General features: G+C 40.8%; 1 protein-coding gene across 5 annotated transcripts in view; it reads right to left on the bottom strand.

Annotated features, from left to right (window-relative positions):
* The window catches only part of dock1 (dedicator of cytokinesis 1), a 577,688-nt gene that overhangs the window by 436,359 nt on the left and 114,856 nt on the right, over window positions 1-26,473 (bottom strand). For all 5 annotated transcript variants that reach the window (XM_072557590.1, XM_072557591.1, XM_072557588.1 and 2 more), the window contains exons 13-19: window positions 14,177-14,302; window positions 11,710-11,834; window positions 11,297-11,395; window positions 11,121-11,193; window positions 5,427-5,530; window positions 5,120-5,303; window positions 1,821-1,918 (exon numbers count right to left, since the gene is read on the bottom strand). In XM_072557590.1, coding sequence (XP_072413691.1) covers window positions 1,821-1,918; window positions 5,120-5,303; window positions 5,427-5,530; window positions 11,121-11,193; window positions 11,297-11,395; window positions 11,710-11,834; window positions 14,177-14,302 — 809 coding nt within the window. The remainder of the gene's footprint in view (window positions 1-1,820; window positions 1,919-5,119; window positions 5,304-5,426; window positions 5,531-11,120; window positions 11,194-11,296; window positions 11,396-11,709; window positions 11,835-14,176; window positions 14,303-26,473) is intronic.

The raw sequence follows: 26,473 nt of genomic DNA, 5'->3' as shown, positions 1-26,473 counted from the left end.
ACCAGTTCATTTAAACAGTCTTGTAGTTTGGCAGAACAGTGGCTCAGTGGTTGGCACTGCTGCCTTTCAGTGCCAGAGACCCAGGTTTGATTCCAGCTTTGGGTAACTGTGTGGAGTTTCACAGGCAAAATCCTTTTAACTTAAACACAGTTCAAACTTTAGTTTGCCATGGTTAAACTGGTTGACGTCCTATAAGGCTAAAAGGAGAAAGTGAGGACTGCAGATTCTGGAGATCAGAACTGAAAATGTGTTGCTGGAAAAGCGCAGCAGGAGAATCAACGTTTCGGGCATAAGCCCTTCCTGAAGAAGGGCTTATGCCCGAAACGTCGATTCTCCTGTTCCTTGAATGCTGCCTGACCTGCTGCGCTTTTCCAGCAACACATTTTCAGTCCTATAAGGCTACTATTAGCATCTGCCATCTGTTTCTTAATAACACCTCTCCAGATTAGAAATGTCTATAAAGTACTTTGAAGAAGAATTCACCTGCAATTAACTTTCAGGCTTGGCCTCAAACAAATATTAATTTGTTTGTTCTCCTCTTTCCTAACAAGAGGCAAGCTGATGCTCCAAAGGTCATCTGCAGCACTCAATTCACAATTCACAGCTCCAAATCAAAAGTGATTTTACAAAATGGAAGGTCTCAACATAACCCGCTATAGAGATTCCTCCCACTTTCTCGTAATGCTGTATCATTTAACATCACTCCTTAATTATGTAATGAAGATTCAGATATGAAATTGTAAATTATCTCATCAACTTGTGATATTTTATACTCTTACTTGAATATTCCTTTCATCACTCTCCTTTTCTTGTAAACTAGAAAGGAACCCTCATTAAAGGTTTACCAGTAAGGAACATGTTTCATTTCTCGCCTTCCTAAGTGTTGCCTTATGCAAGCTTCTAATGGTATTTGTGTGAAAAGGATCTTTGCAGTCTCTTATCAGTTAGATGGTTGCAGTATTCTACCTGTAAATACCAGCTTATTTTTGTGCCTAGATGTCACCATGAGTCTTCAGAGGCCTTCTTCTCAGTGACCAAACTGCTTATATCTTTGTTCTTTGTTGAGTGTGCATGAATGAGAAAATGCGCGTGAGTGAGAGATGAGCGAATGAAAGAGAGAGAGACCTCGAGATCGCGAGCGAGCAAGAGACAGCATGCGAGAGAGAGGGAAAGAGCGAGAGTGAGAGTGAGAGACCAATTTCAGTCTCATCTGCAAACTTACTAACTTTGCCTATGTTCACGTGCAAATCATTTAAAAAACTGACAAAAAGCGGTGGACTCAGCTCTGATCCTTGTAGCATACCATTGGTCACAGGCCTCCAGTTTGAAAAGCAACACTTCACCCCCACCCTCTGTCTTCTACCTTCAAGCGAGTTCTATTTCCAAATGGCTAGTTCTCCTTGTATTGTGATCTAACCTGCGGACCAATCCATCATGATGAAACCTGCCAAATACCTTAATGACATCCAGAGAGATCGCATTCACCACTCTGCCCTCATCAATCCTATTTGTTATTTCTTCAAGTTAGCGAGACACGATTTCCCACGAACAAAGCCACACTGACTATCCCTAATCAGTCCTTGCCTTTCCAAAGGCATGTAAATCCTATCCCTCAGGATTCCCTTCAATAACCATTGAATAACAATAAGAGTTAAAAAAAGGCCAAGTTTGACACCTTAATTAAAGATCTTCTGCAAGTGTAATGGATGGCCTTAGTAATCTTAGAAATAGCTTCCCGTTAGATTTACTTTCATGGATCCCCACATGCCTTTTTCAGACTTCGATAAATTTGTACAATAGTTTCAAGTGGAAGCCAATACCTTAACAACCTCTTCTCCATCCACCTTCATCAGTTGTCTCAAGTTCTGCTGGAGCAAATTTGTGTTTGATCGCCATTTCAAAAGTCCCAGGAGATCCACTGTAAACAGACCAGACATATGTAATTTCTTTACTGATCAACATTGTAAACAAAAAGCTAATCTAATCTGAAGGAATTAAATAGCACAAAACATATTGTCTGCAGCTGCAACTTCATTTTACTACTGCATTTCATATGGTTCTCACAAGTAATCGGCTTTAGCCACAATGGTCTATTTTACAAAATGATCTATACAGTTTAAATTCCAATGACAGGTACAATCAAATTATTTACTTTGTTGTGTTTTACATGAATACTAAGCATTAAGCTTTAAGAGTTGGTGGGGGAATTCAATTTACCACTGATAAAAATGATCTTTCTGCTATGGAACTTACTAATTAGAAAGTTAAGCAGAGGTAGGAGACGGTTCAGTTTCTTTTCAGATTTCGAAGGAAAATTTAATATGAACTATTAGACAGAAGCTAAGAGTAAAACAGGATTCTGAAGCAGCCTTATTTCATTGCATCAAAACAAATTTAACCCATGAGGGGGAAGGATTGCAACAAGTGTTGAAAGAACATCTATTTATCTTGAAATTATAAAGGTGCTAGTAAAAATATTTTACTTTAGTGAAAAAAAGAAGCTAAGTTAAAAATTTCACATTCTTCAGACAAGATGGAGCATGCCAGTTTCCATTTCCTGAAGGTTCTCTGACAGGCTTCTCTAATTTGAACCTAATAATTAATTATTATAATGACTACTAGAATAACTATTACAATAATTTAATTATTATAACTAAATTTATTATTAGTTTGGTGACACAAACCCATTAGGCATGGAAAATAGCAAATTCGTTTAGCAGAGGATTATTACAGTGGAGATCATAATACGTGACCTTGAACTTTATTTTAAAACTAATCCTAGAAGTGAAAGAGTAACGTCCATCAATGCCAACATTCAATAATGTAACCCTAAAATGACAAACTTGTTAAGAAAACAGGACTTACATCCCAACTTCTCATATGTTTATAAATGCTTCTTTAATCCTCATCCAATCCCTTAAAAAAAGGTTTGTTCTGTGCATCAGTGCAATAGGTTGTCATATTAGGTATTTCGCAAAGCAGTTAATGGTATATTTAAAATGAAATAATCTGAGTGTCACGCAGTACACCAAAATAAACTCTCCAGAAAGTGTCATAGCATTTTCTTTTTCAAAAAAAAACACGAAGCAAACATCTCAATATTATTTTGAAGTTTTCCAGATAGAGAGAGGCCATTAACTAATGTGCCAGCAAAATTCATATCATACCCATACTTCATGCATACATCAAGACAGAAGTTAACAATGAGAATTTTCCTTACTTCCGAACAAACAAGAAATAGTGGGAAGATAGGTTTTCTTTACACTCTACTTTCCTGCCTTTTCCCATTACACTCGATTCTCTTTGATTTAAAAATCTGTCCATCTCAGCCCTGAACATTCTTAATAATCTAGACTCCACAGCTTACTTCTTCCTTACCTGTCTTAAACGAATGGTGCCTTGCTCTGAGATCATGCTGTCTAGTTCTATATTCTCGAGGGGAAACAAATTTCTCAGAATCTACCCTTTGATGACTCCTAAGAATGTTGCATGCTTCAATCAGATCTTCTCTCATTCTTCTACACTCCAATGAGTACAGACTCAATCCAATCTATCCTTCCTCATGAGACAGTCTATCCATATCCAGAATCAACTTAGGTAACGTTCTCTGGACTGCCCTTCATGACAGTACATCTTTCCTTAAATAAGGGGACCAAAACTTTTCAGTGTTCTCGGTATGGTCTCAATACAGTTTTGTAGAATTTTACAAGGACTTCCTATTTTTATTCTGTTTTATTTGAGTGCACCTCAACAGTGCGTTCAAAACCCGTAAACTGTTCCACTCAGACAAACAAGGGCAGCAGCTAAAAGTTCAGCTCCATGCTAGGCAACATCCTGACTTGGAATTATATCACCTTTCCTTCACTGGCACTGGGTTGAGATCATGTGAACCCTTTTTAACAGCACTCGAAGTGGCTATAAAACATAGAAGCAGAAGTCATTTAGGCCTATCAAATCTGCTCCATCACTCAATCAAACCATGGCTCATCTAATAATTCTCAACTTCATTTTCTTGCTTTATGCACATAACCCCACTGATTGCCGAACTGATTAAAAATCTGTCCATCTCAGCCTTCAACATACTTAATGACAGCCTCTGCTGTAAAGACGTCCACAGATTCAACATTCCTCATCTGTTTTAAATGTGAGAACCCTACTGAGGTTAATAAATATGGTTTCATGGTCCTCATTAAAGTATTAATTCCAGATTTTTCAAAACTGGGTACTGCTTCCATGTTATCTTCAGCATGGAGGAATACGAATTCACCAGCTGAGACTGGGTGATAAGTGGTTAACCAGCAGAAGGCTTCATTGCCCATGACGTTCTTACCCTTAGTCCTAATTCATGAGAATTCAAGGGGTCCAGGGTCAATGTAAGGACTCTCAGGGCAACTCTCTCTCGACTACAGGCTATCAGGCCACTGCTTCTGCTGGCAGTGGTATCCGAGACACAAGATATGATTCCTTGAGTATAACTATTAGCAATGTAAGGCTACTGCTTGACTACTCTGTGGAACAGTTCTCCCAGTTTTAGCATGGGTTTCCAGATTTTACTAACGAGGGCTTTGCAGAGTTGAGAAGGTTGGGTTTTTTGTTGTAATGTCCAGAACCTAAATACAGGAAGACTTATTCAGCTTCATCCTTTTTACTCATTTTGTAGTAAGTCAGTAGGCCACTTCAAATGACATTTAAGAGTCAACTATATTGTGGATCATAAAATGGAGATGCCAGTGCTGGACTGGGTTTTAATATTGTGGATCAGATTAGGTAAGGACAGCAGATTTTCTTCAAGGACATTAGTGAACTTGTTGAATTTTTATAACAATCAATGATGGTTTCACGGACACCAACAGACTAAATTTTACTTCTAGATTTACTAATTGAACTTAAATTCCATCGGTTGCCATGTTGGGATTTGAACTCACACCCCAAGAACATTAACCTGAGCTTCTGCAATACTTATCCAGTGACATTATCATAATACCACTGCCTGTTAGTCAAAGAAATTCAATGTACCAAGCACTAACAATCAATACAGTGAGGTTAGAAACAACCATTTTCTAATCTGATCAGTACAATTAGCATGCAGGAGGCATGTTTTATCCTTTCAATATCTTACCATTCTGTGTAAGTTTTGTTGAGCAGACCAATGTGGAAATTTGAAATGAGTCTTTGCTGATGGCTAAGTTTCCAAAACTGTGCATATTTTTCCCAGTCATTGTGTAGCCCTTCTCTTCAAGAGTTGCTTTAGTCGCAGGCAGAGTTAAGTATGGTGCTGCATCTTCCAGTTTTTTGGCATCTGACTATTTAGAAAGAGACCTTAGACTCAATTATGTGCTTTATCTGAACATACATATTAAAAGCAAAACTCTTATTAGATAATCTACTGCTACAAATGTGGAAAATACATCATTGTACTAACATACCTTATATACAATTAGGTCATGTTCACCATCTCTTAGTGTAGTCCCATCATACCTCATTAGCTTCACAAATGCCAATGCAAATATTTTCTCAGATTTGTCTTTCGCTGTTCAAAGGAGGAAACAGAGTTTTAGATGATCTTTGCTGTATGAGAAACACCACAGAAATACATTTTTTAACCAAAAGTAAATAATTAATACATGCTTAAATGCATCAAAGACAATATACATTTTACAAATAATGCAGGAAGCACAAATCTTATTTTATTTATTAGCTTAGTACTACATATAAAAAAAGTAACTACCAAAAATCAAAAAACTGTAATCAAGGTTCTTTCAAATCCCAAAAGCAATATATTCTTTCCTTCTGGAATAATAAATGCCAAATCGGTGCATCTAGTTTTATTTTACATTTATTTCTGAAATGTACTCAAAACATTTAGGAAATAGTAGAAATGCTTGCTTTCAACTAATATATGGCATAAATTTGACAGGACAAGCTAAGAAGGGCAAAGATGAACACAGGACCATCCCATGGAATTAGAAACGTTTAAATGAGGCTATTTGAATTCTGATCAGTCAGTGGTCAATTTTCACTCTCGTCGCTGTGAAATCATGTAACTGATAAATACTGCTTGCTTAGAGTGCAAAGGTTCATAAACAGGCAATTAACAAAGTTGGTGCAACAATCAGCTATACACTATTTTACAATTAATGTGCGAGGCAAAGGCCTTATTTGTGCATCTTGGCTTACTTGGAACTTAATGAAATATTTGTTCTTTGTGAAGAAATCGCAGCAGCATAGCAACCCAGGAGGACTGACTTTTCATTGAAGAAAAATATATGCCAGTTTTCCAAAGGGTGCTTCGGACCACTTTGCAGTCCAGAAGATATCAGGAGTATTTAAAGTTATGGAGAGAGGGATCTAAAAAAAAATTCCATTTGGATAAGCATGTGGTACGTCAATCTTCTTAGTTGATACTTCTGTTAGGATTGGCCCTTAATCACGGTTAACATGCTGCATTTTCAATTTCTTCTCATCTTCTAGGAGATACTTGGTAACACGTGGTGAAGCACTCAGCAGATTATGGCAATACTGTGCCAAGATATGAATGTCTCTCAATACCAATGTCATCTCCATTATCCTGGGTGCTGAAACAGCCTCATCACATTTTTAAGTAGTTTCTGTTCATGACTGCAAGACCATCTGCAAATTGATTGCATAATATGATTTGCCAGTCTTTGGTCAGCATTAAAGTTAAGCAGAAACATAATTTCTATTCAAAGGCTGTAACATCATGCCTAGGGTCCTAGTTGGCATAAATGATCTTGCACTTTGGTAAAATTAGTAGTGGTAAAATTAGGTCGCAATGTCCTGCTTTTTATAAAGGATGCTCTTTCAACAGACAAGAAACTTTAGCATCTGCTGTTCATGAGAGCTAAGTACTCTATTTGTACTGTGAAAGAAGAAAGACGTTCAGAATTTCAGCAACTTCTTCAAATCATGTTAAGGACTTCATTTCAACTCACTTACATTTGTTCCCTGCAATTTGCCAGCTTCACTCCCACTGTGGCTATTCAAACAAAATATGTATTACAGAGTTCAATATCCAATTGTTGTAAAAGATATTTCAATTTAGAAAGGTTCTGACCAGAAGTGTTTGGTTACATCCATGAAGAGGTTACTTGAAGCTAAGAAAATCTAAGCTCAGTTGTGGAAAGGCTCCAGGAAGGGGCTATCTGATTTGCAAGAAATTGAATCGAAACCATAATTACATTAAAGCCCTATTGATGTGAAAGAGAAGGACACTCTCTCTGGTGTGAGTACTGTAAGCAGTTCATCAGGGAATAATGGCATTATATTTTAGCATGTGTCCTAAAATCTTTAAATGTGTGTTAAACCCAAACAGTTTGATTTGTTCTATTTTATAATTTTCTGTGCACAATAAATGTTTAATTGTTAAAATCAAACCTTCACGAATTATGTGCATGTGTTCCATTGAAAGACCACCTAGTTAAAACCAAAGAAACTAAATATTGCCTATCATGCCAGACTTCGGTCTGGGAACAAATTTGTCCAGTAATCACATCAGCTGGATACACAACGTAATACTTTATGAAGCTTAAGAGTATAGAAAGCACAGAGGTGAAATGAAAAAATGAAATTAGGAAAGCAAAGTAAGGTGTTTTAAAAATATTCACGAGTCAAGTATTTTATCAGTACATTGAACAGCAAGAATTTAAACTAAAGAAAGGGGTAGGCCTATCTGACATGTACTGTAACTTGTGTGTGGATGCAGAAGTTTTGTGGAATGCTCTTAATGAGTACTTTCTCTCACCGAAGGAAGATGTTGCAGACATTCTAGTTAAAAAGGAAATATCAGATAATATAAGCATAATAAGAACAGAGATACTGGAGGAACTAATATTATTGAAGGTGATAGATGAATAGTACCATGGACAATCAGACCATAATATATAGGAATAGAATTAGGCCATTCAGCCAATTGTGTCTGGTCTGCCATTCAAACATTACTCAACCCCATTCTCCTACCTGTTCCCTGTAAATGCTGATCCCTTCACTAATCAAGAACCTATCTATCGCTGCCTTAAATTTGTTCAAAGTCAGAAGCCACAAGACACCAGGTTACAGTCCAATAGGTTTATCTGAAATCAAAAGTCTTTGGAGCATTGTTCCTTCATCAGGTGAAGTCGAGGGAAGGACACAGAAATTCTGTACCTGTGCGTTCCTTTTACTTCACCTGACCAAAAAGCAGTGCTCCAAAAGCTTCTAATTTCAAATAAGCCTGTTGGACTATAACCTGGTGTCATGTCACTTCTGACTTTGTTCACCCCTGTCCAATATTGGCACCTCTACATCATTAAATTTCCTCAATGACTTGGCCTCCACATCCCTCAGTGGCAATGATTTCCACAGATTCAGCACCCTCTGGCTGAAGGAATTCCTCTTCATCTTAGTTCTAAAGGGTTGTCCCTTCACCTTAAGGCTGTGTCCTCAGGTCCTGGTCTTTCCTAATAATGGAAATATCTTATCCACATTCACTCTATCCAGGCCTCTCAGTAGTCTGAGAATGTAAATGAAATTGCTCCTCATTCTTCTAAATTCTATTGAGTATACAGACCCAGAGTCCTCAACCACTCCTATGATAAGCTCTACATCCCAGAATTATTCTTGTAAAACTCCTCTGGATCCCCCAACATCAGCACATCCTTCCTTAGATTCAGTTCCCAAAACTGCTCACAATACTGCTCTTATATTCTAATCTTCTCAAAACGAATGCTCACATTGCATTTGCCTTCTTTAACTGCCAAATGAAACTGCATGTTAACCCTAAACTAGAACTCCCAAGTACCTTTGTGCTTCAGATTCTAAAGCCTTTCCCCATTTAGAAAATAATCGACACATCTATTGCTGCTACTAAAGTGCATAACCTCACACTTTCCCACACTGTATTCCATCAGCTATTCCTTTGCCAACTCTGCTAGCTTGTCCAAGTTGTTTTGCAGACTCTCCATTTCCTCAACACTACCTTCACTTCCACCCGCCTTTGTGTCATTGTAAACTTCGCAACAACGCCCTCAGTTCCCTTGTCCAGTTCATTTATATATAACATGAATAGTTGTGTCTCCAATACAAATGTCTAAGGAACTTATTATCACTTCAAAGAATTTTAATAGATTTGTCAGGCATGACCTCCTCTTGACAAAGCCTGATTGACTCAGGCCTATTTTACCACTTGCTCTCCTTTGTCTAACTTGCTTGTTACTTCTTCAAAGAATTCTAAGAAACTTCCTCTTGACAAAGCCAAGCTGACTCTGTCTTATTTTACCATGCACTTCTAAATCTTCCAAAATCACATCCCTCATAATGGATTCTAAAATCTTATCAACAACCGAGGTCAGGCTATCAGGGCTATGGTTTTCTATCTTCTGCCTCCCTCCCCTCTTAAACAGGAGTGTTAAATTAGACATTTTCCAATACTCTGGTACTCTCCTGGACTAGAGTGATTCCTGAGGAATCACAATGCCTCCACAATTTCCTTAGCTAGCTCTTCATAACCTTGGGATGTGGTCTATCCAGTTTGATTATTTACCTTCAGACCTTTCAGATTCCCCAGCACCTTCTCTATTAAGGGAGCTAGGAATGAAACAACAGAATGCTCTGCTGATCACTTTCTAGTCCTGACTAGATAATGGCAAGGTGCCAGAGAATGAGACGTTTACAAACATTGTACCCTGAATATAATTGGATATAAGGGATATGCCAAGTAATTATGGGCCACTCACTGTTACTTGGAAAAACATGGATTAATCCGAGATAACTAGCATGGCTTTGTTAAGGGAAAATTATGACCTATTAACAATTTTTTGAGGAAGTAACAAGGAGGATTGATTGGGTAGGGCAGCAGATTTAGACTCACAGAGTGTATGCTCATTGGTCCATGAAGGTGGCAACACAGGTAAATAAGGCGGTAAAGGCAGCACATGGAATGCCCTCCTTCACTGGGAGATATAACACCTCCCAGGAATATAATAATGAAAATGTATAATACTGTATTTGTTAGGCCACTGTTGGTGTTTTGTTCATAGTTTTGCTCACCATATCACAGATAAGACATTATTACTTTACAGACAATACAGAGGATATTTATATGAATTAGTGAGGTTTGTGAAGATTTGTAGCTCGGGTTGAGGTTCTGGGTGTATGTGTATGAGCTGGAAGGTTCGTGAGTCTCTGGTGAAGCACTGGTGTTTGTAACCCGTGTTTTATTTGTGTGTTTAGATTTCTTTGGGTTGGTGATGTCATTTGCTGTGGTGATGCTATTTCCTGTTCTTTTTCTTTCTGAGAAAAAGAACAGGAAACGGCATCACCACAGCAAATGACATCACAATAGGAACTGACATTACCACAGGATATGACATCACCCCCAAAGGAAACCTAAACACATAAATAGAAAGCAGGTCATGAACACCAGTACTTCACTGGAGACTCAATGATGATGTTACCCAGCATGGTGATGAAGTGTCTGAAAACAAACCTACCAGCTCAATGAGCAAACTTACACCCATTTATGTGAATGTTGCTAAAGGTTGAAAATTTCAGTTATCAGGACAGATTGGACAGATGAGGGTAATATTTCTTGGAACAGAAGAGGCTAAAAGGTTACTGAAGAATGTATCCAAAATAATGAGGATTTTGGAAGTGAGCAGAGAAAACCGGTTTCCCTTAGTGGTGAGGTGAATAACCGGAGAACAAATTTAATCTGCTTATTAGGTGGATCAGAGGTGACATGTGGAAATACTTTTTCACCCGGTGATGCGTGTCTGGAAGTCACTGCCTAGTTTGGCAGATCAGTTACAAGTAACCTCAAACTACACCTGAAGTGCTGTAATTTGCAGGGCTACAGGTCAAGTGCTCATAAATGGGATTGGAACCTGGGGCCTATTTATTCAACTGGCATAATGGACTCAATGGTCTCTTTCTGTGTTGTAATTTTTCTGAATTTTTGTGGTTCTATAAGACTCACCTCCAGAAGCTGAAATTTGCAAATAAAATATGAAAATCATAATAATGGCACAACTATTTTAAAAATACATGCCCAGAACATGTTTTTATAATCCGGACATAAGAAGTTCAGTATTGTATATAAAAGAAACATTGGCTCAAGTACTTACAATCTTGAGATGATCGATGTCGGAATGTGAACCTCAAGTGGCTTCTATTTACATCTTCAATAGGGATTGCCACCTTTAAAATAATATCAAAAGATACTCATGCTAAAGTTTACAACATAACCGCTCAGGATTTTATTTTAACTTTTTCAATTCCAGCTAATATACCGTGAACATACCTTTACCGTCTCGAACCAACGAGGCTGCTTCACTTGATAGTAAATAACAGACTTATATTCAGAGATACCATCATCTCCCGCACCAGGAAAAATTACATTCTTTTAAAAACAAGAAGCAAATATCAATGTGGTTTCAGAAATGTATGTATTTAAAGATCTGAAAACTTACTAAAGAACATATAAGAAAACATATATATGTAAGACTTGGGAAATGTTCAGAAAATTTGTGGTCAGCATCAAATGTTCAGAACACAATTCACACAAAGTCACAGTCAAAACAGTAATAACAGTTAATTAAGAGAAAGACAATAAAAAAGTTTAATTTTGAATTCTTGAAAAATATTAACTGGTCAACAAACAACAGTTTAATTCATTTTCAGGGCCACAGATGTATCAGCCCATAATTATCATACCTCCAAACGCTTGCCTTCTTCATCATATACCATCATTGTGACCTCTACATTCTTGGAAGTTGTTTTGTTGCCTTTGTCAAACTCCCCTAGCTGTAGTGTAACATATATGTCATTACGAACATCACCTTTGCAAGAAAATGAGCAAGAAGATCCTTAAATAACTGTTTTCAGGTCACTGAACATTTTTAAAAAAACATTAACTACAATTATTATTAATTATTATTATAACAACAATTATTTATAAATAGACACAAGATTGTTTGAAAATAAATTGTGTCATTCTGGCATTTACGTAGAATACAATTAGGAGTAAATAAGACTCAACACATTTTAATCTGACCATAAATAATATCGAAAATTGCAAACGTTCAAAAGTATATCAAGCAACATCTGGTTACAAAATAATTTTAGAAAACCATCAAGCAGCAACTTTTGAAATTCAGATGATGCTTTTGAAAATACAGGAAAGATCACATTTGCTATACAAGCGTGAGTAGTGGGATTTTTGCAAACAGGATATAACACAGGATACATATTTGTATCAGGAAATTCTCGAGGTACAATACGACCAGCTATGTCCCAGACGGAATGCCTTAACGTCAATGTGACTTAGAATTGACATCAGAATGACAGAGAATCAACAGCACAGAGTCAGTCTGTTCACACCAACTGATCTAGTTCTGCTCCACATGAGCCTCCACACACCCTATTTCATTGAACCCAACTGGATATTGTTCTATTCCTGTCCCAGGCTACAGAACTGTCTGGTTTTTATCCAGTCACAAGTTATTCATAGAATAGTATAGTTAAGTTTACATGAAATAAGCAAGTTTCTTTCATTTGAAAACAAAAAAGAGGCTACAGGTAATACTTCGAGGTTCCTTAGACAACTGAAATTCAAACAATTTGTCATGATGGTAAATCCAATCCAAGAAAATAGTAATCAGCATGTTGAACAAAACGTCAGTTCAATGGAAAGTACAAAACAAATATAAAATCCTGGCAAATAAGTGATTGTGTCAGTCAAGTTAAACTTCTTCACAGAATTCTTTAAACACCATTCCTGTCGACAAAAAAATTGAACTGCAGCAATTACAATGAACATAAAAACATCTCCTGCCTTAGCAACACTCGCTACAAGACAACCATTTTGCAATGTGTAACCAACACATTACAACCCAAACAATTCACTTCAAGAGGAAGAGGACAGATATTGTCAACCTGCAAAAAGACTGGATCAAGCAGCCCTTGATATTGAATCTGGACCTTCTTTAAACTAGTTGATCTTACCTATTCAAGGTTCTGAGCATCAGTTAATGTCAAGACATACATAATCCATAAATTAAACTTCTTCGGCTAATGGTTAGATGAGGAATTCTTTAGGGAGCCCTTGGACATCCAACAACAAAGATTAAACATTATGACTAATTTTTAACATGGCACTGGCTGTTTTGATATTGTCACAGAGCATAAGGAATCGAAAGCTAAATGCAGTCAGATAACCTAATTTTGCAACATAGAGTCATAGAGATGTACAGCATGGAAACAGACCCTTCAGTCCAACCCATCCATGCCAACCAGATATCCCAACCCACTCTAGTCCCACCTGCCAGCACCCGGCCCATATCCCTCCAAACCCTTCCTATTCATATACCCATCCAAATGCCTCTTAAGTGTTGCAATTGTACCAGCCTCCACCACATCCTCGGCAGCTCATTCTATACATGTACCACCCTCTGTGTGAAAATGTTGCCCCTTAGGTCTCTTTTATATCTTTCCCCTCTCACTCTAAAACTATGGCCTCTGGTTCTGGACTCCCCGATCCCAAGGAAAAGACTTCGTCTATTTATCCTATCCATGCCCCTCATAATTTTGTAAATCTCTGTAAGGTCATTCCTCAGTCTCAGAAGCTCCAGGGAAAACAGCCCCAGCCTGTTCAGCCTCTCCCTGTAGCTCAGATCCTCCAATCCTGGCAACATCCTTGTAAATCTTTTCTGAACCCTGTCAAGTTTCACAACATCTTTCCGTTAGGAAAGAGACCAGAATTGCATGCAATATTCCAACAGTGGTCTGACCAATGTTCTGTACAGCCGCAACATGACCTCCCAACTCCTGTACTCAATACTCTGACCAATAAACGAAATCATACCAAATGCCTTCTTTACTATCCTATCTACAAACATCTGCTCAATTGTTCCCAGACAACAACACCCTATAACCTTAAATGCAAACAAAAGCACTTTTGCTTCAAATTACTTTATTTCTCTGCATTATAGAATGGTACAAATGTTGATATTTAATTACAAACAATATAAAACGCAAGTATGGTAAAATAGTCATTGCAATGAAATTAAGATCACTGTCACTTCATTCCATTTTACTTGGTTTTAATGTGAATACATTTTGCGAGCAAAAGTACAGATTGATGAGTATTTACCATATTTAAATGATTTTTCAACGTACTCACCAGGCATTATTATTTCAGGAAAACCCATTTTTCTTGCAACTGCAGTAGTTCTATCAACTAGATGTGGAAAATCTTTTCGAATCTGATGAACATCACCTAACAGTAGCTTCATTGTAACCCACAAACCTAGTGAATAACAGATACCAAAAATATAAAACAGATCTAGATCAAAAAATACAGCTTTCCACTGGAAAAGGAACAAACATTTAAAATTCAGTGATAGCTTAATTGAGTTCTAAAGGATAAATATAAATCCCCAAAATGTTTTGTTCTATTTATTTTAATGAAATGAGATAAGAAATGCAATCTATGAAAGTTTCTACCAATTCAGGTAGGTGTTTGATGAGGTGGCTGGGTGAGGTGCTCTGAATTCTGCATGCTTTTTCTGTTGCTTGCACTTGGTCACCACACGCCTCAGTCTGTGACATTCAAAGCAGTTGGGGCCTTTGCAGATGTTTTTCCAATTCATACATTCTAAGGCAAATAATTCCAGTATATCAGTGGGGATATTATATTTGTTTAGGGAGGCTTTCAGGGTGTCTTTGCACGGTTTCTCCTACTCTTCTAATGATGGCTTACGATCGCAGAGCTCCAAGTACTGCACTTGTTTAGGGAGATTTGTGCTGGGCACACAGATAATGTGGCCCACTCACCGCAGCTGGTTAGGTACGGCCAGTATCTTGATACTGGGATACTAGCTGTATTGAAAAATGTGTTGCTAGAAAAGTGCAGCAGGTCAGGCAGCATCCAAGGAGCAGGAGAATCGGCGTTTCGGGCATAAGCCCTTCTTCAGGAATGAGGAGGGTGTGCCAAGCAGGCTAAGATAAAAGGTAGGGAGGAGGGAATTGGGGGAGAGGCGTTGGGAATGCGATAGGTGGAAGGAGGTTAAGGTGAGGGTGATAGGCCGGAGAGGGGGTGGGGGTGGAGAGGTCGGGAAGAAGATTGCAGGTCAAGAAGGTGGTGCTGAGTCCGAGGGTTGGGACTGAGACAAGGTGGGGGAGGGGAAATGAGGAAGCTGGAGAAATCTGTATTCATCCCTTGTGATTGGAGGGTCCCAATGCAGAAGATGAGGCGCTCTTCCTCCAGGCGTCGTGTTGCCATGGTCTGGCGATGGAGGAAGCCAAGGACCTCCATGTCCTTGGTGGAGTTGAAGTGTTCAGCCACAGGGCGGTTGGGTTGGTTGGTGCGGGTGTCTCAGAGGTGTTGAGGTGTTCTCTGAAACGTGCCGCAAGTAGGCGGCCTGTCTCCCCAATGTAGAGGAGGCCACATCGAGTGCAGCGGATGCAGTAAATGATGTGTGTGGAGGTGCAGGTGAATTTGTGGCGGGTATGGAAGGATCCCTTGGGCATTGGAGGGAAGTGAGGGTGAGGGGAGGGGGGGGGTAGTGTGTGGGCGCAAGTTTTGCATTTCTTGCGTTTGCAGGGGAAGGTGCCGGGAGTGGAGGTTGGGTTGGTGGGGGATGTGGACCTGACGAGGGAGTTGTGGAGGGAGTGGTCTTTCCGGAATGCTGATAGGGGAGGGGAGGGAAATATATCCTTGGTGGTGGGGTCTGTTTGGAGGTAGCGGAAATGACGAAGGATGATACGATGTATCTAGAGGTTGGTGGGGTGGCAGGTGAGGACCAGTGGGGTTCTGTCCTGGTGGCGATTGGAGGGGCGGGGCTCAAAGGCGGAGGAGCGGGAAGTGGAGGAGATGCGGTGGAGAGCATCGTCAACCACGTCTGAGGGGAAACTGTGGTCTTTTAAGGAGGAGGCCATTGGGTTGTTCAGTATTGGAATTGGTCCTCCTGGGAGCAGATGCGGCGGAGGCAAAGGAATTGGGAATATGGGATGGTGTTTTTACAGGGGGCAGGGTGGGAGGAGGTGTAATCTAGGTAGCTGTGGGAGTCGGTCAGTTTATAGTAAACGTCTGTGTTGAGTCGGTCGCCCGAGATAGAAATGGAAAGGTCTAGGAAGGGGAGGGAGGAGTCTGAGATGGTCCAGGTAAATTTGAGGTCGGGGTGGAAGGTGTTGGTAAAGTGGATGAACTGTTCAACCTCCCTGTGGGAGCACGAGGTAGCGCCGATACAGTCATCCATGTAGCGGAGGAAAAGGTGGGGGGTGGTGCCAGTGTAGCTCCGGAAGATGGACTGTTCCACATATCTGACGAAGAGACAGGCATAGCTGGGGCCCATGCGGGTGCCCATGGCTACTCCTTTGGTTTGGAGGAAGTGGGAGGATTGGAAAGAGAAGCTGTTCAGAGTGAGGACCAGTTCAGTCAGTCGAAGGAGGGTGTCAGTGGAAGGATACTGGTTGGGTCTGCGGGAAAGGAAGAAGTGGAGGGCTTTGAGGCCTTAGTGTTGGGGGATGGAGTGTATCGGGATTGGATGTCCATGGTGAAGATAAGGCGTTGGGAGCCGGGGAAGCGAAAATCATTGAGGAGGTGGAGGCCGTGGGTGGTGTCCCAAACGTAGGTGGTGAGTTCTTGGACTAAGGGGGACAGGACCGTGTCGAGGTATGCAGAGATGAGTTCGGTGGGGCAGGAGCAGGCTGAGACAATGGGTCGGCTGGGGCAGTCAGGTTTTTGGATTTTGGGCAGGAGGTAGAAACGGGCGGTGCGGGGTTGTGGGACGATGAGGTTGGAGGCGGTGGATGAGAGATCCCCTGAGGTGATGAGGTTATGGATGGTCTGGGAGATGATGGTTTGGTGGTGGGAGGTGGGGTCATGGTCAAGGGGGCAGTAGGAGGTGTCTGCGAGCTGGCGTTTAGCCTCAGCTGTATTGGCCTGGGTGAAGATGGTCACATTGGTATACTACCAGTGGTTTTGCAGAACTTTGCAAAGACAATGTTGGTGATAACTCTCCAGGGATTTGAGGTGGCTGCTGTACATTGCATATGTTCCTGATGTATACAGATGGATGGGACTATTGCTGCACTATAGGCCATGAGCTTTGGTGCTTGGCATGAGGTCTTGGACTTCAAACACTCTATTCTGCAGATATCTGAAGGCCTGCACTGGTGCACTGGAGTCAATGTTGAATTTTATTGTTAACATTTACTTGCTCTGAGAGGTGGTTTCAGAGGTCTAGAAAATTATCTAGATTTGACAGGGGCTCACTACGGATTTTGTTAGTCATTAAACAGTGTTGTGTGGCAGGAGCACACTGGTAGACAACTTCTGTTTGCTATGTTTAGTCTAAGCCCTTATCTTTTATAGGCCCCAATGAATAGTGACTTGTATTTTGGCCTCTGAGTGTGTGCATATGCAGGTATCAGTGCAAGTAGACGTTAACTCACTTTATGCGCAGTTTGAGAACAGAAGTTGGGTGGTCTTAGTTCTGGCCTGGAAGTGAAGGCTGAACAGTTTCCTGCTCGTTTTGTAAGATAGTTCCACTGCAGCAGAGCTTCATGGAGATGGGGTGGTATTGTATCAAGGAAGATGAAGAGAAGTGTTGGTGCAAAGACACAGCCTTGTATTGCATTTGCGGTGGATCCGTTGGTAAGGATCACAACTTGCACGTCAAGGCAAAGCAGGCAGAGAATGGTGACAAATTTCTGGAGGCAGCTGAATTTAAAAAGAATATTCCACAATGCCTCACAGTTGACAGTGTCAAAGACCTATGTGAAATTGAGGGTGGTCACATACAGAGTTTGATATACTTTCCTTGGATTTGTTACAGCACTGAAAATCGTGCCATTGTGCCTTTTTGATGGACAGCAGCCACACTGAGATTGGGAAGGAAATTTGAGGAGACTTGAGGAAGAATCTCATAATGACCTTTCCCATGGCGGAGAGTAAGGAAATCAATCTGTGATTTCCATAGTAATACCTGTCTACTTTCTTGAAGATCGCACAATTAGTATCTTTGAGATCTTCCAGCATGCTCTCTTCCTTCCGTAGGAGAACGATGAGTGCACCAAGTTGTGTCAAGGCTGCCTTTCTGCAACTGGTAGGACACTGCCCTGCAGCACCAGGCACACCAGAGACCACAGCAGCAGCCTCTCCCAAACCCCCGGAGACCTGACAGACTCTCAGGAATTGGTGGCGGCAATAGCGAGACTTATCTCGAAGATTGGGGCTGCGACTGAGGAGATCCGTGAGGAGATCCCAGGTCCAACCCATCGCAGAAACATAAACGGGAGATCCAGGGTCTCACGGAGCGGATAGAGGTAGTGTAGGGTCGATCAGAAGCAGCGATCGAGTCCTTATTCGGTATGATCCAGGCAGTGGAGTGGGAAGTGCGGGCTTTACAAGACCAGGTTGATGAGGTTGGAGGACAAATCTTTGGATTGACGAGCTCCCAGACGGTGAAGAAGGTGGGCAGCCAGTCTCCCGTTCAAAGTTTTATAGTTGGTTTTCTTTGTAGTTTTTTGATAGCAATAGTTGTTTCTAGTTATGATAGGGTAGCTTTTGTATACACAATTCTGCGACTCCATTTACTTGTGCTAGGCGCATTCTAAGCAGGGTTCTCCCTCCCGGGGGTTCCAGGGTCTCTGAAAGGAGATATGGCTAATTGTCTTGTTAAACAGTGGAGCTGAAACATCAACGAAAGTCATCTGCTTGTTAAAAGGAAAAAAAGTGCTTTAAGAGGGAAAGGGTTGATATCACTGTTGCAGGAAACCCATTATTACAGCACGTGAAAGACGAGCAAGGGCGGTTTGTGATACTCAAGGCCCTGATACATGGGAAGGAATATGACATTTTAAATGTCTACTGCCCCCTGGTGCATCCCCTCAAATTTTTGGTTAGCACCTTCTCTAGGCGGAGTGCCTTTGGAACATGGCACATTATTTTGGGGGGGATTTTAATTGCCTTTTGGATCTAACAGTGGACAAGATGCCTAGTAGGCCCCCAACTATTCCTTCGCAGGCCGAACAGGTGGCTAACTTATGTGAGGATAAGAGGCTGGTGGATATTTGGAGATGTCTTCACACTACCAGCAGGGAGTTCATCTTTTTTTCAAACCCACATAAAAGTCACACAAGGATTGATCTTTGTCTGGCTCCCTCAACCTTTCTGGATTCGATTAAGGGTTGTAAAATTGGGAACATAGTTGTCTCTGATCACGCAGCAGAATATTTGGAGGAAGGCAAAGAGTGAGGGGCTAGGTTTGCAGCACTGGCGTCTGGATCCTTTTCTCCTTAAGGATTCCAAATTTGTGGAATACTTTTTGAAGGAGTTTCAGGAGTTCTTGACTAACAACTAAGGCAAGGCTTGTAGTCAGTCTATGCTATGGGAGACCGCTAAGGCCTTTGCTAGGGGATTAGCTATTTCCTATTCGGCTAGCTGGAAATGACAGATGGGGGAACAACAGAGTCTACTTGAGACATGGTTGAAAAACGCCAAAGCGGTACATTTTGCATAGCATTTGGTGACTAAGCTATAGTGGATCACTGCCCTCTGGGCTGCCTTGAACTTAATACTTACACAAATTGCAAAAGAACTTGCTTTTGCTCAACAAAGGCTGTTTGAGTATGGGGATAGGCCAGGGAAGTATTTAGCATATCTGACTATGAAAAGGCATGCTCCCCAATCCATTTCTACAATTAGAGACAGCATCAAAGTCCTTACATGCCAAAAGGATTAATAAGGTTTTTCACGGTTTTTACTCTGAATTGTATCAGTCTGAAGGTTGCAAGTATGAATGGAAGCCTTTTTTTTAAGAACCTGGACCTCCCAGTGGTAATCTTGGAACAAGCCTCTCTCTTTATTGCCCCCTTGACAGTTCAGGAAATACAGGAGGCAGCGCCTGACCCTGATGGTCTCCCAGGTGAGTTTTATAAGGAGTTTATAGGGATTCTGTCAGGGCCGATGTTGGAGCTGTACAATCACTCCTATATACATGAATGTTTACCACCATCTTTGAGAGAAACTAATATTTCCTTCATTCTTAAGGGGAAGGTTCCTGAGGATTGTGCCTCATACAGGCCTATCTCTCTATTAAATTCAGCTTTCAAGATTCTGTTTAAGATCTTGACACTGAGATTAGAGGTGTTGTCCCACACTGTCAAAGAGGACCAGGCAGGTTTTATAAGGCGCCGTAGGTATTCTAATAATCTTAAAAGATTGCTGAATATGGTCCAAGTATGTCAGCAATGATCGATTCGGGGGTTGGTGATTCCCTTAGATACAGAGAAAGCACTTGACCAGGTGGAATGGCTGTACGTCTTTTATGTCTTACAGCAGTTTGGGTTGGGTGGGGTCTTTGCTCGGTGAGTGACGGTTTTATATCGCCACCCTCTGGCCATGGTAATCACCAACAGGATGAAGCCTGGGAACTTTAGAATTGGTAGGGGTAGTTGTCAAGGCTGCCCCCTTTTATCACTGTTGTTTACAATGGTAATAGAACCACTGACAGAGGCCATTCATCAGAACGTGCATATAACCGCTCCAGAAGTGAAATTGAGGGTACACAAGATCACACTGTATGCGGATGATGTCCTTCTGTTTTTATCAAACCTGATCACCTCCATACCCCACCTGATACAATGTATCAATTCATTTGGGGCTATTTCAGGATATAAGATTAACTTTGCAAAATTGGAGGCTATGCCTTTGGGGGATCTCAAGGAAGTGCTAGAGGTTGAAGGTGGCCCTAGGTTTCCTTTTAAGTGGTAACGGGCAGGGTTCCGATTCCTAGGCATTTTTATTACTCCCATGTTTGATCAGTTATTTTGGACTAACTTTGCTCACTTGTTCTACAACATTAGGTGGGATCTCCACAGGTGGGAGGCTCTTCCGATTTTATGGTTGGGCCGAATAGCCCTCATTAAGATGAATGTTCTTCCTCGTTTGCTTTATCCCACGCATATGCTCCTTTCAATGTTCCCCAGGTCAACGCTGTGGAAACCTATGGTTTGGTTTAGTTTAGTTCCTTTGTCTGGCATAGTGGGTGGCCTCTCATCAAACTTACTAAATTGTAGTCGCCTCAAGGATGGGAGGAGTTGATTTCCCAGACATCAGGAGGTATCAATTGAGTGTGTGCGATTGGGCAAGTAACGATCCAGGCTCAATATGGCTGGATAGCGAGGCCTCCAAGGCAAAGTGCCCTCTTATTAACCTGTTTTTTCATGGATCAGATGAGGACAGTTATGGACCACTGCCAGAATCCCATTGTTATTAGTACGGTCAAGGCATGGAGGGTGATGCGTCAGAGTGAGGGTTGCTTATCCAAGACTTCGCCACTTACGCCCATAGTTGGTATGCCAGGTTCCAACCAGGGTTCTAACTACGGGCAGCGAGAGAAGTTTCCAGTGCGGGAGACTTGTTTGAGGGGGAGGTTATATGTCTTCCAAGAAATTGAGCCACAAATACAGACTGCCCAACAGAGATCTTTTCCATTTTTTTTCAGGTTAGAGATTTCATTCATAAAGAGACTACGCTTTTCACTAAGCCCTATAAGCCTGATACAGAGAGGTAGTTGCTACGTTCCACCAGCACCCTCTCAGTTAGTGCTCTCTATATCCTGCTGGGTGGCAGGGGCTGGCAGGATATTAACCGGTTATGTGAGGTCTGGGAGACCTCTTCTGAAATGTGGGAGGACATATGGGAGAACGTGTGAAAGATCTCCATCTGCAATAGGACATGTGCAATGCAGTTAAAAGTTCTGCACAGGGTTCATCTGGCACCGGATTGTCTGGCAAAGTTTAAAAAAGGGTCATCTTCAACGTGCCCCAAATATAAAAGAAGTGTAGGTACTCTTACACATTGCTTCTGGACACGACACAGGCTCCGTGTTTATTGGAGCGCTGTGGCAGGAGAGACAGAAAGGGTTTGAGGACCGAAGTTAAAGTAGACTCGATATCTCTGCCCCTAGGTCTACCGAATTTATCATCTTTAAATGGGCATGGAAAGAAACTAATTAATATTCTTACAGTGCAAGGAAGAATATTCTGATGAATTGGGTGTCTGAGAACCCACTGGGCTTGCTGGGTCGGCGGAAATTAATTATGGTGCACCACACAACAGACCTTTTTTTATACAAGACATGGCAGCCCTTTTTGGGTTATTTAGATACAGATTTGACTGCTATCTTAACTAGAGCGTTTGTTTAACTAGGACGGTTAGGTTTGCTGAGCCCTGGAGGGGGTCCCCTGAGTTAATACAGGTGTATATACAACATTCCCATTCTTTTGTTTGGAAGCTTTGCGCTGAGTATTGCCATTTAGTGTTTTTGTGTGTATTTGTCATTTGTTATCTTTTCAATAACTTTATGTTTTGGTAAAGTCAAAAAAAAAATTTCTTGCTAGTAAATATTTACAAAAACAAAAAGTACCTTTCCACTGTATTTTAGTACTGCAGCAGGGATATCGTCTGCACCGTAGACATTTCGTTTTTTTTTAAGCAATCAGATGACTTTTTCAACCTTATGGCATACTGAGATGATGACAGGTAGTGTTATGTGAGATGGTGTTCAGACCACTTGTGAAGGCTATTTCTGGGTTAAGATTTTCAAAGTGCTCACCAAAGCAGACAATGACTACCTCTCAGTGTATGCCAAGCGGTTTTCCCTTTTTTGGCTCTCAGTGAATAGCTTTGACTATGCTGAAGAAGCTGCACGCATCGTGGTCGTCAGCAAGTTGCTGAGTCTGCAACACTCTTTCCACCACCATCTATTCAGGCATACTGATAAGGATTAGGTGATATCAGATCCAAAAAAAAAACAGCCTGGTACTGAAAGAGTAACCAAAAATCATTTTGCTCACTCAGCCAATTTCAGTCTTGGGTGCTGATAAGGACAATAGTTTCTTGGAGGAGTTCAGCAACAGCCAAGCCCATATGACATGGGCTTGTACAAGTGTGAAGAAAACAAAAGTGAAAACAAGTAATGAAAGAAGATTAACTGGTTAGGGAAATAGGAAGCATCCCTGTGACCACTAAAAGTGACTACAAAATGGACGTTGGTTCTAATGCAATGAGTGAAAGTTGTCACTGAGCAGTTGCAAGACATTCAGCTGGGTAAGTATGACCAGCAGATGTCATGGTCCAGCTTGGGACGAACAATATAGGTAAAAAGGGAAATGCAGTCCTGACGTCAGACTATAGGTGAGAGTAGCAGTGATGGAGAAAGAGAATGTCCCAGAGGATTTGTGGGCGGCACAGTGGTTAGCACTGCTGCCTCACAGCACCAGAGACCCGGGTTCAATTCCCGCCTCAGGCGACTAACTGTGTGGAGTTTGCACGTTCTCCCCGTGTCTGCGTGGATTTCCTCCGGGTGCTCCGGTTTCCTCCCACAGTCCAAAGATGTGCAGTTCAGGTGAATTGGCCATGCTAAATTGCCCGTGGAGTTAGGTTAGGGGTATGGGTGGGTTACGCTTCGGTGGGTCGGTGTGGACTTGTTGGGCCGAAGGGCTTGTTTCCACACTGTAAGTAATCTAATCTAACTCAAGAACAGAATGAATCGGGTAAGAGCTAAGATGATATTAAAGTAATACTTTGTATCTATCTTTACCACCGAAGCAAATTTTACCTAAACCACAACAAAAGAGGAGGAAATCTAATCACTGGAAGGGTTCTAAACTGATATTGGACAGCTTGTTAGTACTTAAATTTGATAAAACACCAGGATCAGATAAGATGCATCTAAGGGCAAAGAAGAAGTTGCAAGTGGAAATTCTGAGGCATTGACCATAATTTTTCAGACTTCCTTAGACTCTCACGTGATGTGAGAAAGCTGACAAATTGCAATCATTGCAACCATCAGTGCTGCTGAAATACAGACATTTTTTGTCGATGGTTTTAATATTGCATTTAACAAGAAAATTTGTAAGAATACTAATTTAAAAGGAAAACCAACATTTTTCGTAAGAGATTGCTAACTGGTTGCGAAGTGGGCTGTGATTGAGAGGGACATTGCCACGGAGAATATGCTAACAGTTAAGAACTAGGTTTTGCTGAAAACTGAAAGCAAGGCAGGTTGACTTTAACACTGCCCTGAGAAATGAACTAGGAAATGGCTGTCACCCACTTTGTTAACTGAGTTTAAATTGGTATTCTTCCAAATTGCCCTAAAGGGAAAGTTATAAAGCCTGACACAATGTGTCTTTTTGAAGTAATACTCAGTTACTTAACTACCACAGTACTATTCATTACAACCTTGTTCAAGCAGGGTTATAAAGATAAGTCCAGCAGTGACACGTAGTTTGTCTATAATACCACAGTTGTGCTCTAGCGAAACCATACTGAATAGAAAATTGCTTAATAGAAATAATGAAGTCGAAGGAAAAAGTGGGGTTCGGGGCAGAGGGGCAAAAAATATCACTCACGATCACTCAAACATCATCCAAAAGTCTAATGCAAAGTATAACACAGCCCGAATGAACACTAAAATCATATTTATTAACAAAACAAACATTAACTTGACACACTACATTTAAAAAAATGTAAGACAGCTGCTCTCAGTACTGGTCCTCTCACAGAAAGCTGCTCTATCAACAGCTGACATCTGTGCATGTGCAGTACACATGAAGACTTGTGCTGACATCGCACATGGGCAGAACAGCGCAGAGACTTCCGACACGTGCAAATTGTTACAAAAACCAGCAGTGACATCGCACATGCGCAGAATGGCATGGATATGCGCATGAATCAATCCCTACTGGGACTACGCTATTGTCAATGGAAGAAAGCATTCCAAAAATACCGTCCCTAATTCTTCAGCGACATTATTGCCAAATCGCGCAGCCAAAACGTGCGTTATCCCAGAACTACTTGTACAGAACTGATAGTTTTGTTCTGCTGTTGGGGAACTTCTAGAAACAATACCAGGATAGAATTAACAGAGAAATGAGAGTTAATCAAGGAGAGTCAACACATATTTCTTAAGGGAAAAATCATTATTTAGTTTTCCAAAGAGAGAACAGAAAAAGTAATGCTGTTGACCTGGGGTACATGAAGTTCCAAAAGCAGTTTGATACAGTGCCACATTACAGACTTGAGAGCAAAGAGACCATGGAATAAATGGTTGTGATGTAAGTACAAAATTGGCTGAGCAACAGGAAAGAGTGTAATAATTATTGGATATTTCCAGGCTGAAGGAAGGTTAGTAGTCCAGTTCCCCAGGGCTGGTACAGGTAACTTTGCTTTCCCTGACGTTTATTAATAATCTAAACCTTGGTGTCAAGAAAACAAATTTCAAAGTTTGGAGATGATAAATAAAACTTAGAAGCATTGTAAACTACGAGGAGGACTATACAACTTCAAAAGGACAGTGACAAGTTTGTGGATTGAGCAATGAAATTGCAAATGAAGAGCAATGTGGAGAAGTCTGAGGAGATACATTTGATAAATAGAACCTGGAGAGACAGTATAAAATAAAAACTATTCTAAATCTGAACAGCTACTGCCTGTGCTGTTTTAGTTCAAATATCTCAGGATATTAGAGTGCGTCTAAGAAAAATTAAACAGCAAATTTCACAGCTGACCTTGCAGAAACCTGTGTGGAACAGCTCACATCATAGAAGCAGCTAAGTGCATAATTTTTAAGTGTAACATTACTGTTCTTTTTTCTTTCTAGATCTAGAGTAAGGAGTACAGTGGGTTCGTTTTTTTGACAACATTTAAAAGGCATCTGGATGGGCATACGAGTAGGAAGGGTTTAGAGGGATTTGGGCCAACTGCTGGCAAATGGGACTAGATTAATGTTGGATAGCTGGTCGGCATGGACAAGTTGGACCAAAGAATCTGTCTCTGTGCTGTACAGCTCAATGACTCCATAAAGGGTGTGCAGAAGCAGAGAAACTTCAGTATGTATCTGAATGACATACGCAAATGACATGAATGGACTTGCAGATTGGACAAATAATTGGTAAATTAATTTCAATACAAATAAATGGGAGGTAATACATTTTGTTGGGAACAGCAGAAAGAAATGGCATTACTTGGAAGGGGAAGGTTTGGTTAAGCTAGAGGAGGATATATTTGGTTCTAGTTAAAAGATATAATCTTAAGATGTTACAAAACCAGTTAGCAAAGGCCATAAAGGAATCAAATTCAGCACTAAGTTTCATTTCAAGCCAGACAAAATTGAAAAGTACAGCAGATGTGATAAACCTGCATTTAAAACTTGGTTAGACTGTACTTATGGTACTTGCAATTCTGGTTGCCATACTAGAAAAAAGAATAAGAATATACCAGACAGAGTTCCCAGAGAAGATCTGAAAGAATGATACCAAACATCTATGGGTATACAGATCAGGGGGAAAATGTTGAAGAAGGAGGCTGTAAGTGAGCTGATACAGATCCTTAAAATTATTAATCATTTGATAAAGTAAACGCAGAGGGAATGTTTTCTCTTCTCAGAAAAGTACTATGAAAGGC

The sequence above is a fragment of the Chiloscyllium punctatum genome, chromosome 38 (assembly GCF_047496795.1).
Source record: "Chiloscyllium punctatum isolate Juve2018m chromosome 38, sChiPun1.3, whole genome shotgun sequence".
Classification (NCBI taxonomy): Eukaryota; Metazoa; Chordata; class Chondrichthyes; order Orectolobiformes; family Hemiscylliidae; genus Chiloscyllium; species Chiloscyllium punctatum.
This window is presented reverse-complemented; position numbering and strand designations above follow the sequence as displayed.